The sequence below is a fragment of the Capra hircus genome, chromosome 19, assembly GCF_001704415.2.
Source record: "Capra hircus breed San Clemente chromosome 19, ASM170441v1, whole genome shotgun sequence".
Classification (NCBI taxonomy): Eukaryota; Metazoa; Chordata; class Mammalia; order Artiodactyla; family Bovidae; genus Capra; species Capra hircus.
The window spans coordinates 24,571,280-24,585,911 of record NC_030826.1 but is presented as its reverse complement, the minus strand read 5'-3'; the positions used below and the strand labels follow the sequence as shown (position 1 = coordinate 24,585,911).

Here is a 14,632-nt window from a genome sequence, read left to right as displayed (position 1 = left end):
TCTTACACAGCCAGTCTGGGAGTAATGTCCTCAAGAGCAGTCTGAGGCTGGAAGTGGGTAGGGGTCACGGGCCTGTCCCCTTTGTGCTCCTCAGTTCATTGTCTGGGAATTGAGCCAGAAGTGGTCTGTAGGTTCCTTCCTTTCCTAAAGTTTTGTGATGTGTAAAAACCCTTACACTTGGGTATTAGAAAATTATTTACTTTCCCTCATAGTTTAATTGTTTTCCATAATCTTTAAAATTTGTATAAAATAATATATTTGCTTCCTAAGTGCACATCGATTTAAAACTCAAGTAATATTACAAGGCTTAAGAAATAAAAATTTGCCATCCCTCAGAACCCACTTCCCAGACTACTTTCCCCTCTTCTCTGTTGACCTCTAAGGGGTAATATTGCCATTTCTAGATGGATCAGTGATAGACATTGACTGACTTTTTCCTGTGGCAGGTTAGGAGTTGCCTCCTGGAGAGCTTTTTTTTTTTTTTTTTAAGATACAGCCTAACTAACTTGCACTTGTTCCAAATTAATAATAATGAAGGTTTTTTGTGTTTTTTTGCCTTGTTGTATGACTTGCAGGATCTTGGTTCCCTGATCAGGGATTGAACCCAGGCCATGGCAGCGAAAGTACCGAGTCCTAACCACAGGACCACAAGGGAATTCCCTAATGACGAGTTTTAAAAGCATGTTAGGCTTTACTCTTTGGTTTGGGAATTGTCAGTGCAGACTTGTTATATGAGGTGATGAAGTATTTAAAGCCTTGATAGCTCGTTCATTATTTAGCAGTGTTTTTCCATTCCTGTTTTTCCTTTTGTTCATCACCTTATCTTTCTGATGATGTCCTATTGATTTGCTGTGATTTTAATTGATCAATCTTAATTCCTTGGTCAATAAAAATTTGAAACTCATTCTGTTTTTCATGACTCAAAAAAATGTTGTGTAAATAGTTACAATAGTTTAAATTATTTAACCAATAATTATGTAATTGTGGAAAGCATAAAAGGGGTGTGGAGGAAATGCTGACAATTTTGCACGCATGTGCCAGTTATAGTAATTTTATTTAATTTTCACAGCAGCACCGAGTAGAAGATCCCCCCTCTTATTTTACATATAAAGAAACTGAAGCTGAGAGAGGTGGTCTGAGCCCATGGTCCCCATAGCTAGTTACTAAACGGATTTATATTCCCATCACTTGCAACTCCAGAAGCTACTACAAGTGTATATATCAGTTTTTTTTTAACTTAATTGATGCATAAGATACATGCAAAGAAGTTCAAAGCATGAGCCCAATGAATTACCAAAATAAAAATTATTTATAATTTGAATGTGCATATTTAAAATGTAACCACCACTGAGTTAATAACAAAAAAATAATCTTACCTCCTAGAGGGCACCCCTGCTGTGCTCTCCCAGTTACCAGTCTCCTGCCGTTCCTCCCAAGAGAAGCATTATCATGACTCCATAGATTCATTTTGCTCCGAGTGACAGCAACTTTTAGACAAAATTTGATGCTACTCCTAAATTCATATGTCCTTTAACATTTTCTGTTAACCACATCTAGAAAATCAGTGCCAGTTTTTCTTTAAAGAGGCCATCAACTTCATATCTTTCTCTGTAGGAAAAATAAGTATACATTTTATAAAATCACATGAACTTACTGCTTTGTGCATCTCCGTTTCAGGTAAATAATTGCAATTTCTTGGCTCTTTAGTCTGAGTAACTATAAATAACTCTTCAAAACCAGTGACCTGTAAATTTGTCATACCAGAGTAGAAGTGTAGATATGAGTCCTGCCAAAGGAATTTTGTGGTTATAAATGCTAAGATTTGAAAAATATTACAATAGGATCATTGTAAGTACTGTTTTCTTTAAGCCAGTGGGTGTGTTTTTTTTTTAAGCAATATTTGGCTTAAATATTAGTAGGCTAAATAAATTGCAGTATTTTTAAAAAAATTAGATATAGGAATTCTCATCTGATACATAACTCATAAGCACAGTGATCAGCAGCTGTAAGCAAATTTTCATCTTGCAAGTGCCTTCTACTTTATTTGCCCAGGAATGCTGATTTACACCTGAGATAATATCTAGTTTTTTGACTCCTGCTGCTGCTAAGTCGCTTCAGTTGTGTCCGACTCTGTGCGACCCCATAGACGGCAGCCCACTAGGCTCCTGTCTCTGGGATTCTCCAGGCAACAATACTGGAGTGGGTTGCCATTTCCTTCTCCAGTGCATGAAAGTGAAAAGCGAAAGTGAAGTCGCTCAGTCATGTCCCCACTGTTTGCGACCCCATGGACTGCAGCCTACCAGGCTCCTCTGTCCATGGGTTTTCCAGGCAAGAGCACTGGAGTGGGCTGCCACTGTCTTCTCTGAACTATGAAGGCAGAACACATTTGTTACAGAATACCTGAAATGCGCAAGAAAGTGCAGAGAAGAAAACAAACCTGATATTTTGTGGTATTTGTCGTTCTGTTCCTCATATATTTGAATGTTTATAATAAAATTGAAATTATAAAATATACTTAGTTTCCCAGCCTTGTTTTTTCTGTTACCTATAATTTGAATGTGTGTATTTAGTGTTACATATATCTTGGAAAACGTTAATAGTTGCATAATAACTTCACTCTCATGTGCCACTTATTCCTGTTCTTTGAATGGAAGCATCTCTTTTTGAGCTGGCTGAGGGTTGGAGCCATACGAGTGAGTGGGAGACATCCAAGGTGACTCCCACATTTCTTCTGCAGATAACTGGAATAGATGGTGTGTCATTTATTAATACAGGGACCATACAAAGAGGAGCAATTTCCTTGAAGCTAAGAAGAGAGATCTGCATAGAGAGAAGGGTCTACGGATCACTGATGCTAGATTTTGGTTTTAACCACAGACCAAGGCTCTGATATAGCTGCCTTGGAAGGTGGCACAGTTGAGAAGGCCAAGGGTAGACCTCCTGGGGAGTATCAGTGGTGGAGGGTTTGGAGGGATGTGCAGAGAAGTGTGTGAAAGTGACAGAGCGCCGGGATTGGAGAGAAGGTGGCACGGTGGTTGTTGAAAGAAGGAAAAAGCAGGATGGACAGCAGTGTCCTGTGCTGAGAGAAGAACCACTGGCAAGTGTCTTAGATTTGGCAATTAGGAAGTCATCAGTGAGAGGGGCTTCAAGGGGGTAGTGGAGATGGAGGGAATGGCAGGGTGATAGTGTGTGAGGAAATGTGTGTGGTAGCTAGAGATGGAAGGGCAGAGGTGATTAGATGTGTGAAAGGAGAGTTTTGTTTCGCTGTTGATAGAGACCTAGGCCTCTGTTCGTGCTGATGAGAGGGTTCCCGCTGAAAGAGATTGAAGTTGCTGGAGCTGGAGCGGTTGATGATAAAGCAAAGGACCTGGGGAGAGTGAAGGGTTTGGAGCAGAGGAGGAGTGCGTAAGCTTGCATGGGAGGGAGCTGCAGTCTCTGAGAAGGCAGGGGTAGATGGGAGTCGCTTTTGGTACAGTGGGGATTGTTGGTAGTTGCTCAGTTTTCTCAAGACGTTGTCCAGGAAGGTAGGAGATGGCCCTGAGGGCTGTGTCCAGATTTGGAGTTTTTGTGGTGGGGAGCAGAGGAGTGAATGTTCTGTGGCCCAGAGGATGACCACAGCAGCATTGTGGTTCCGCAGATATGATTTATGCATGATTGCCTGAATCCCCACCAAAACTGCAGGTAAGAGAGAAGTTTCCGGACTTTGCTTCCTCAGAGAAGCCTTCCCTAATGTCCTAAGTTAAATTTCTTTTTTAAAAAAATTTCATTATAGGTTCTCAGAGCTCTATTCTTTCTAGTACTGATCTGAGTTGTAGTTTTTCATTTAGTTGTTGCAGTTGTTATAATTACAAACGTTTACTTCCCCAGTAACTAAAAGCTCTGAGGAAAGATATGTCTGATTTTGCTTAAGTACTGTACTATCAGGCCCCTCGCAGATACTCGGTAAATGTTGAATGAGTCAAAAACAGTGGTTTTCAACCTTTAGGATCTGCCCCAGCGCACCTGTGGGATATGACTTGCTTCCATCTGAATGGTTGTTGACTGCCCTGAGCCTTCCCGAGGGAGGGCAGGTGTCAGGTAGTGTGGGATAGTGGCTGATAAGCCACTGAATGCCTGGGCTGTTGTCCCAGCCCCACACGTCTCACCAGCTTCGTGACCTTGGACAAATTCTTAACTTCTCTGTACCCCGTGCCCTCCTCTGTAAAGTGGCTAGTCATAATAGTACCTGCCCCATGGGGTCACCGTGAGAATTCACAGAAAACTTGTAAAACAGCATGTGACATGTAGAAGTTACTAATTCCTACTAGCGGTTTGAAAACTGATCTTCAGGGAAATTGAGAAGAAGTCCCTGCACTGTGATGGCACCCTGAACAACACCATTCTTGGTCTTGTAGGAGTATCAGTAAGAAATAATAGGAACATCATGTGACTACAGTTGACCCTTGAACGATATCAGTGGCTAGGAACTCTGCCTTACCTTCCGGCAGAGTGGAAAATCCGCATGTAACTTAGAGCCCTCCGTGACCTTGATTCTTCGGATTCAACCAACTGCAGATGGTGTCGCAGCTGTCCCCAACCTTTTTGGCACCAGGGACCAGTTTCAAGGATAACAGCTTCTCCATGGACTGAGGGGTGGAGGAGAGTTTCCAGATGATTCAAGCGCGTTACATTTATTGTGCACTTTATTTCTATTATTACATCAGCTCCACCTCAGATGGAGTTGCTTTGGGGCCCCTGCTGTTTAGTATTTACTACTGGAAAATATCCGTGTGTTAAGTAAACCCACGCAGTTCAAACCGTGTTGTTCAAGCGTCAGCTGTGGTCATTTTGGTCATCCCATCCTGGCTGTGGGATGAGGGATGAGTGTGTGCTGTCTGTTTACACCTAGCGTGGTAAACTTGATTCTTTGTCTTCCTTGCAGAGGAGGTGGCCAAGTTGGAGAAGCACTTGATGCTTCTCCGACAAGAGTATGTCAAGCTCCAGAGGAAATTGGCAGAGACAGAGAAGAGATGCACTCTTCTAGCTGCACAAGCAAAGAAAGAAAGCAGCAATGAGTCCTTCATCAGCCGCCTGCTGACGATCGTGGCCGACCTGTACGAGCAGGAGCAGTATAGGTGAGCTGACATGGGGCCAGTTTGGGGAAGCAAATCCTTTGGCTTTCTCTCTCGTTTTCTGCTTATCTTCAGCACAGATTATGGGTGTCCTGGTGATTGCATCCCTGGTACAGATAGGAATTAGCTTGCAAGTTCAGGGATTCAGGGGAGGAGAAGTCACCTTCTCTTGGGCTGGTCAAGAAGGCATCTTGGAGCTACTGGTTAGTGTAGCATGATGGTTGAGGGTGGACTTTGGGGTCACACAATTCAGCTGGCCACTTACTGGCTACGTGAACTGGAGCTATGTGATGTGCCTTAGGCTCCTAATCTGTAAAATGGGGATAAGAATACTATTTACCTCAGGGTTATTGAGATGAGATGGTTGGATGGCATCACTGACTTCAAAGAACATGAGTAAACTCCAGGAGTTGGTGATGGTCAGGGAGGCCTGGTGTGCTGCAGTCCATGGGGTCACACAGAGTTGGACACGACTGAGCGACTGAACTAAGCTAGAGTTATTGTGTTGATTAAAGTAATAAATACTGTTTGAGCACTTAGATAAACAGTGTCTGGCATATAGTAAGTGCTCAATTTTTAAGCTACTGTTATAAGTGAGTTTTATGGTAAATGTTAAAGGCTGAGTAGGATTTAATAAAGACAGTAATGTCACTAGTAGAGGGAGTGGCTGAGAACAGACTCACAGATGGGAATGTGTGGAGGATTTAGAGGAGGGGGCATTTTAGGGTACATATCCATGCAGAGGAGCCCTAGAGTGGTGGGAAGGGTAGGGTGGGTTGCATTGGGATGCCAAGGTGAGGATATCGGACTTGATCCTTTAGGAAGTGTGAAACAGGGTTTCCAAGTTTACAGGAATGTCATAAAGTGGTGTTTCAGGCAGATTAGCCTGGTAACATCATGTAGGCGAGATTATAGAGAGAACAAGAGCAGAATCAGGCCGGAAGTGATGAAGGACTGACCTGGGATGATGGCTGCAGTTGTGGGAAAGAGACAAGGACATGAATGTGCCGGGAAGGATTTGCCTACCGGAGAGGCAAGATGGAATAGATGATTTAGTAAAATGTGGAAATAAGACATTTAAAATAGATCAAAATCCAGAACTGCCATCTACCATCTTAATCATTTCTAAAAGAAAAGAAAAACTGAATACTGAAAAATGAGAATTACACACTCTGAGTAAAGGACAGCCCTTTCTTTAAATCTAATGGATGTAGCTACTTGTAAAATATAGGTCACTGTCTCTCTCTTTTTTTTTCCTTCTCCTCTTTTTCCCATGGATAAGTGAAAACTGTTCTCCCTGGCTCCAGGAAGCCAACACAGCTCTCTCACTGTCCAGGGCTCTTTCCCGTTAGAATTCCCACCATTTACTTTCCCTATTACATAACAGTTGACTGCACTCTTACACTGTAGTCCTTCTAGGAGACAGTGGGAATGAGACTGGGCAGTTTCCTCTTCTGGCAACTTTTTACCTGGTCAGCTGTGGTACGGTCCCAGGGTTCTAGTGGGTCTCTCTTCCGCTTCTAAAACCTGTCCTTTTATCAAAAGAAGGCTGAATGCCTTTGTTATCTACAAACAGTGATCAGATGGGGAATGGAGACTTTGAAGAGGACTGAGCTTTTGAAATGGAATAACTGAAAGTAGAATATAAATTTCTAAAGCAGATTCTCTTTTACCAAGATAAGGGATAAAAAAAAAAAAGCCTTTTGTCCCATGAACATGTGTTTTGTTGAAGAGTTTAAATAGTGTTTTTATGTGCATTTTAGTAGAGTAATTGGAGAGTTAGTGTTAAATTTTTAAATTGAGCAATGTGGAAGAAATTGGTGCACTTCTTAGCTAAAGTTCAGGGGAGAAGGCTTTGTCCCATAAGATACTTAAAAATGATTGTTGAAAGTGAAAGTGTTAGTTGCTTTGTAGTTATTTACAATCAAACATAATTTTTCCTGTCTAAGTGTTTAAGACACTCTAGCAACAAGCTCTTTATGCTTCCTCTCCAGTGACAACATCCTTGTATCCACATTTTAAAAGGAAATGCCTTTAAATGACTAGAATGAAAAACTTTACAAAATTGCTAGCCTCCCAATTGTTTCCGCATAGAGTCTTCAAAGACTTGACCTGTCCCAAGTTTCCATTTTTGAATTATATTTTTAAAAATTACTATTAGAGATTATTAGTGAAATTCTTATATTTATTTCTCTTTGGGATTGTTGTTTAGTGTCTGACTCTTGCAACCCTCATGGACTGTAGCTCACCAGTCTCCTCTCTGACCATGGGATTTCCCAGGCAGCAGTACTGGAGTGGGTTGCCATTTCCTTCTCCATCTCTTTGGGATATTAGACTATAAAAGAAAAAACTTTGACTTGACATTCATGAATAATAGTAGGAATTTTATAGAAACATTCATTTTTATAATTTTGTGGCTAAACTCAAGATACGTGGTAGAAATAGTAAGCAGTGACTGTTCATTTACATTCTTAGAATGTAATACTTTGTAAGTACATTCAGAGTTTAAAAGTTATTTGTGCTTTGTTTTTGTTATATTTTTTAAACGTTATCACAGGATATGATATGAGACAGTTTTATGTTTTGCTTTAAATAGAATGTCAATTCTGTTCTTCATGAATAGTGTTCCGTGTTAACAGTATTAATAAATACCCTATTCTTTTAATCTAAGATAATTCGTTGCAGCTTGGTTAGTTCTTTAATAGAACTGGAATTGTCGATATGCTCACATAATTATAATTATGCTGTAGAGGTTGCTTTTGTGGAGCAAAATGTGTCTGCATCAAGCATCGTATTGAAACCATATTCTTGTTTGTGTCTCCTTTTAAGTGCATGAGTTAATCTGTGTAAAAATTTTTTTCTTCTTCCTTTTCTCATATATAATGGTTTTTATGTATTTAGTTTCTAAAGGCTTTCCAACCTAACAAGTTATTTTCAAGGGAAAGATGCAAGTGAAAAGCCTCACAAATACAAGCAAGGAGATGACGATGGGTGACTGTGGATTGCTGCCAGCTAGCCATATGGCACATGCTTCTGTCAGCCTAGTGGGTCATCCTTAGGTGTTTGTTAACTGCCCAGATGCTCTCCTACCTTGACATCTGACATTTCAGAGTTAAGTATGAATAACTATTTGGAAAGCTCTTTTCACATAATGATATGTCATATATATGGAAACATGTTTGAAGAAAAGATACCTCACCCCCTTTTCTTTATAAATGGTTGAGTTAAAAAATGGCCAATACTAGGTCTGAGTGTTTCTGATGAGAACAGGAGTCCAGATATTGGGTTTCATGTTTCATATTCTTGATTGTTTTATCAAAGCTAATTTCTTTATAGTTTTTGGATTAACCTTGCTTAAACATTAATACGGTGTGGAGCATCATAGCACAGTAGGCTGAGAGCTCTTATCACAGTCTTTAGTCTTTTAGTCTATTTCTCCCTGACGATTTATCTTGATTTTTTTCTACATAAAACCTCTTCTACTCTTTATATGAATATTAGTCATCCTTTGTGACTTGTAGGCTGCACCATCATGGGGGTGACATTGGGGAATGTCTTTGAAAGCATAGTATCCCATGTGAACTAAAAGCTAGAAGTTAGAAATAGGAAACACGTCTGCTGCTGCTGCTAAGTCACTTCAGTCGTGTCCGACTCTGTGCGACCCCACAGATGGCAGCCCACTAGGCTCCTCTGTCCCTGGGATTCTCCAGGCAAGAATACTGGAGTAGGTTGCCATTTCCTTCTCCAATGCATGAAAGTGAAAAGTGAAGTGAAGTCGCTCAGTCATGCCCGACTCTTAGCGACCCCATGGACTACAGCCTACCAGGCTCCTCCGTCCATGGGATTTTCCAAGCAAGAGTACTGGAGTGGGGTGCCATTGCCTTCTCTGGTAAACATGTCTGGCAATGCATTATAAATATGACCTATCAGTGCTAGCATAGACATATATTTTGCTGTGATTTTTTTTTTCTTTCTTTCACAGATGAATGTTGGTCAGTCAGTACTCACATACTGATTAGCTGTGAATTCCAGCTATACCTAGTTATAATGATAGTCTTTCTTTTTATACCTGTGGGTATTTTTCTTCATCAGTGACTTGAAGATAAAGGTTGGGAGCAGGCACATCAACGCCCACAAGTTTGTCCTGGCGGCCCGCAGTGACAGCTGGAGTCTGGCCAGTTTGTCTTCCACCGAGGAGTTGGACCTGTCAGGTGAGCCTCTGAGTGGCTGGGGACTCAAAACTCCCGGCACATGAGCACTTGACAGAAGGTTATGATGTGCCACTTTGAGATACTTGTGGCTTAGCGGAAATAGACTGCTTCTCTCACGAATTGGTGGTGACCATAAACTAGTTAAATAGTGAGTCATTAGGTAGTACTTTGTGGACACTTCTGTTTAATATCTGGCTAAAAGATCATAAATATTTGAGGAACTACAGTATTCTTATAATTTATAAAATAATATCTCTCCATATAACTTTTCATATAGTAGTATGTTATAAATATGAGAGCATATGTAGAAAAAAAATTTGTTTCCAATAAGAGAAAGTCCTGCTATTGTTCAGCTGGTTACAGTTTAACCCTAGCTGCCAAGATACTTTTCCTGGTCTGTAAGAACTGAATTCAGAAGTAACAGTTACTGCAAAAAATAAGAATATTCTTTCTTTACAATCAAAAGATGACCAGCTATCTTCAGAATTTAAGTGCTTAAACTGTTTAATGTTACTGTTTTTGTGGCACATATATTTTGTAGAATTTGGGTAAATATGGTGGTTAAGTAAACTTAAAAACATCATTTTCAAAAGTTCACTTCAGAATTACATTTTCACTTAGTATTTGCCTAACTGCTACTACAAAAGAGCAAATTTTAAATTTAATCAAGAGAATTACAAGTCTCCTGTAAATGTGTTATGCTGCTGCTGCTGAGTCGCTTCAGTCGTGTCTGACTCCGTGCGACCCCATAGACGGCAGCCCACCAGGCTCCGCCATCCCTGGGATTCTCCAGGCAAGAACAGTGGAGTGGGTTGCCATTTCCTTCTCCAATGCATGAAAGTGAAAAGTGAAAGTGAAGTCACTCAGTCATGTCCGACTCTTCGTGACCCCATGGACTGCAGCCTACCAGGCTCCTCCGTCCATGGGATTTTCCAGGCAAGAGTACTGGAGTGGGTTGTCATTGCCTTCTCTGAAATGTGTTATACTTTCATATTTAAAGAAAATAATAATCAAAAGACTGATACCATATGGTAAGGAGCATACCCACACATTAAGATATGAGTTACTTGCAGAAGTGATTGGCTGTGTGAAAAGTCTGCTGAATTATGTCTTTGTTCAAAAAATTCGTTGCCATGGTTGATCCCTGCTGTAAGGTTTGCTTGGAGGAATGAGCAGCTGCAGAGCCAAAATTTTTGGTGGCTTTGGTAAATCAGGCACCTACTAAGGTATCTGTGGTAGAACTTATGGCATCTTTACTTTCCTTTATAAAGTTTATCTTTGAAAGGTTCCAGGGCTTCCCTGATAGCTCAGTTGGTAAAGAATACACCTGCAGTGCAGGAAACCCTGGTTTGATTCCTGGGTCAGGAAGATCTGCTGGAGAAGGGATAGGCTACCCACTCCAGTATTCTTGGGCTTCCCTTGTGGCTTAGCTGGTAAAGAATCCACCTGCAATGTGGGAGACCTGGGTTCGATCCCTGAGTTGGGAAGATCCCCTGGAGAAGGGAAAGGCTACCCACTCCAGTATTCTGACCTGGAGAATTCCATGGACTGTATAATCCATGGGGTTGCAAAGAGCTGGACACAGCTGAGCGACTTTCACTTCACTTGAAGGGCTCCAAGGAGGTGGCGGCACCCGTGGACCTGCTCAGGTTTGTGTGTCTCGCCCTGAGCCCTGTGGAGTTGCCTGGATGGGCATGGGTGTGATTGCCTAAAGTTGGACTCACAGCAGCTGAAACTGCCTCACAAGCCTGTGTGTTACATGACACCTGGAAGCATTACTGCCCGTGGCCGCCTGCAACTGAGGGAGGTTGGAAATAGGCTCTTGTAAACAAGTGTATAAATAGGGAAAAAGCTGTGTTTTAAATGGTTGAACCTTCTCCCCACTCGTGGGTTTGGTAAAATCATCTTATGGATCTACTGATGTTCTGTTTCTTCATAATTATTCCATTAATATCACAAATGCTCAGTGGCAGGCACTTTGCGAGGTACTAGGGATATATCAGTGAATAAAGTTAAATCCCTGTTTGCATGATACTTACATTCTTAGATTGACATCCTAAGCCTCACATTTTCGTTTGAAATTCTTTTGTAATTAATATTTCTTAAAATTCAAAATAAGCACAACCTAATTTTCTTAATTAATTAATTTGTTTACCTTATTGTACCAGGTCTTAGTTGTGGCCTACAGGATCTATAGTTGTATGTAGCATGTGGGATCTGGTTCCCTGACCAGGGATCCAAACCATGCCCCTTGCATTGGGAGCACAGAGTCTTAGCCACTGGACCACCAAGGAAGTCCCAGCACAACTTTAATTCTGTTAATTGTTTTAAGAATTTTAGCCCATGTTGAGGAATATACAATAGGCATTATATACCAAGTATTTAGAAAGTATTTGGACATAATGAAAATTTTCTTAAATCATACCTTGTTCAAAGAAGTAAAATGTGTGTTTGATCTGACCCAGTGACAAAGTCACAGTCGCTTCTGTAAGATTCTTGCCAGAAATGCATGACCTCATTCTAATTGTGAGAAAGCATCAGATTAACCCAGGTTGAGGAACATTCCGCAGAATTACTGGCAAGGTCATGAAAGACAAGATAAGACTTAGAAATTGTTATATTTTGGAGGAGATTTAGGAGATATGATAATAAAATTCAAGGTGGAACCGTCAATTGGATTCTGGACCATAAAAGGACATTATTGGGATAATTGGCAAAGTTTGTAAAGGTCTGTAATTGGTTAATAGTATTGTATCAGTCCTAACCACCTGGTTGTAATCATTGTGCCCTGGTTATGCTAGATGCTGATGTTAGGGGAGGATCAGTGGAGGGTACATGGGAACTGTACACCTGTTCTGTAAGTCTCACATTGTTTCAAAATATGAAGCTTTAAAAGGTATGAATTTGCTTTGTATTTCTTGATTATTTTATATATAAAGATACATTTATAAAGATACTGACTGATCAGCTGGGAAGAGAAAGGATATAACCGTTAGCGCGACACGGTACAACAAATCTTGATGCACGCTATTTGCTTCTTTAGGAAGTAAAGCAGTCTGCTTCAGGCTCAGTGGTTTGTTTATAGTCTCCCTCTGTCACTTCAGCAGTAGCAGCTGACACTGAGCAGTTCCAGTGCCATAGAATAGCTGTTGTGAAGCTTGAGTTTCTTGCATGCCTCCTCCAGCAGAGATCTTATGGTTCCCTGGCATGAGTGTTTATGGTGAGTCATTCAGCTTTCCTGGAATGTGTTCTGGGTCCTGTCAAGCTGTTCCAAAACCAGAAAGCATCGTCCCTCCTTTTCAGTCCAGTCAGGAAAACTGCACACTGAACACGGACCTGGGGGTATCGCACTGTGTTGTGAAAGGAGCGTAGGGTCCCAGACTCTGTGCTCAGGCACGCTAAGGTGCTCAGGCAAACTCAGGGGACAGTGGTAGTTCCCGTTTTCAAGAGAAATTCAGCAATATCTGTTAGAGAGAGTGAGAACTCTTGGTTCCAGGTTGTTTGGTTTCCGTATTTTGTTGATATCCATGGTAGTTTAAATTATCTGATATTCCTCCCTTCCCAGATGGATCCTGATTCCCCTCCTCTTAGGTACAGGCCGACTGAGCTTGTAAATAATAACATGTTACTTCAGAGATACATCTTAGAAGGCATTGTGACGTCTTCCTTGCTCTGCCTTGTGGATTGCTCACTTTGGGAGAGGTTAGCTGCTGTGTCATGAGGACACTCAGACGGCCTTGTGGCCTCCTGCCAACAGCTGAGATCTGCCCCCCACCCTGAGATTATCTTAGAGCTTCAGGTGATCTGTTTTATCTGTGGTCATGTCCCCTTTCTCCATCCTAACATGGCTTTTGTGTTTTTCCCTCTAATCTCTGGTTATGCTAAATTCGTCTTGTGTGTTAGTTTAAAGAGTCTGTTCTGATAATAATCATAGCAAATTTTTCCGTAGTGGTTACCATGTGGTGGTAGTTTACAGTGTTAACTCTTTTATCTTTAGGATAACAGTTTGTGGTAACTACTGTTTATGCCCATCTTATTGGTTAACCATATATGCTTCTATCTAGTGGCTACTGTAAATAATCTTTGCAGTGAATAGATCTCTCTTCAAGATCCTGCTTTCAGTTCGAGTATACCAGAAGTGGAATTGCTGGGTCACATAGAATTTCTATTTTTAGATTTTTGAGCCGCTGTTTTCCATAGGGTCTGCACCATTTTGCATTTTCCCCAGCAGTGCACTAGGGTTCCAGCTTCACCACGTACTCACTCGTACTGGTTGTTTACTGTGGTTTGGTCTGTTTTGCTAGAGGTTTGAGATGCTCTAATCTTGAATCTATAAAGATTTAGGTCTGTCACCATATTCAGAAAGCTGCTGACCATCATTTCTTAAATACTTTTCTTCCTTGGTCTCTTCTTTCCTTCTGAGACTCCAGTCACACATATACTAGACCCTTTGTTACTATCCAGCAGGTCTGTTTGAGGCTTTTTTTGGTTTGTTTTTCCTCCTGACCTTTTTTTTTTTTTTGGTCTATTCTTCAGATAGGATAAATTCTATTGATCTGTCTTCAAGTTTACTGACTTTTTGCACTTGAGCCTGCTCTTGAGCCCACTGAGTAAGTTTTTATTCCATGTATTGTATTTTTCATTTCTATAATTTCTGTTTGTTCTTTCTTACAGTTTATATGCTGAGCATTTTTATCTTTTAATTTCTGGTGTGTTTTCCTTTACCTTCTGGAGCATAGTTATATTCAGTGTTTTCAGTTCTTTGATAAGTTCAATATCTGGGTCATTTTGAAGTTAGCATATTTTGGTTGTTCTTTCCCTTGAAAAATGGTCATATTTTCCAGTTTTTTTTCCATAACAAATGATTTTAGACTGGGTCCTGGACATTGCCATTATGTTCTGTAGACTCTGGTCCTGTGTGCCATTCTCTGGAAGATGTTGAATCTCTTCAGGTGCAAATCACAGGTTCTGTTTCACCTTCTGTGGATAGTGATTCACATATCACTCCAGCTTTTTCTTTGAGGCAGTCTCATTTGTCTATTTTTGGCTGTCCCGGGTCCTCGTCGCTGTGTGGGCTTTTCGCTGGCTGTGGTGTGAGGGGGCCAGGCTCTAGTCTTCTAGCCTCTAGAAGCCGTTGCAGTGTCTTCTCTCGTTGCAGAGCTCGGGCTCTAGGGCGCACGGGCTTCAGCATTTTCAGCCCGTGGGCTCAGTAGTTGTGGCTCCCAGGCTCTAGAGCAGAGGCTCAATAATTGTGACACACAGGCTCAGTTGCTCCACGGTATGTGGGACCTTCTGGGACCAGGGATGGAA

General features: G+C 41.1%; 1 protein-coding gene across 2 annotated transcripts in view; it reads left to right on the top strand.

Annotated features, from left to right (window-relative positions):
- ANKFY1 (ankyrin repeat and FYVE domain containing 1) overlaps positions 1–14,632 on the top strand; it is a 70,017-nt gene that overhangs the window by 10,895 nt on the left and 44,490 nt on the right. For both annotated transcript variants that reach the window (XM_005693418.3, XM_005693417.3), the window contains exons 2-3: positions 4,922–5,114; positions 9,204–9,322. In XM_005693418.3, the coding sequence (XP_005693475.1) occupies positions 4,922–5,114; positions 9,204–9,322 (312 nt within the window). The remainder of the gene's footprint in view (positions 1–4,921; positions 5,115–9,203; positions 9,323–14,632) is intronic.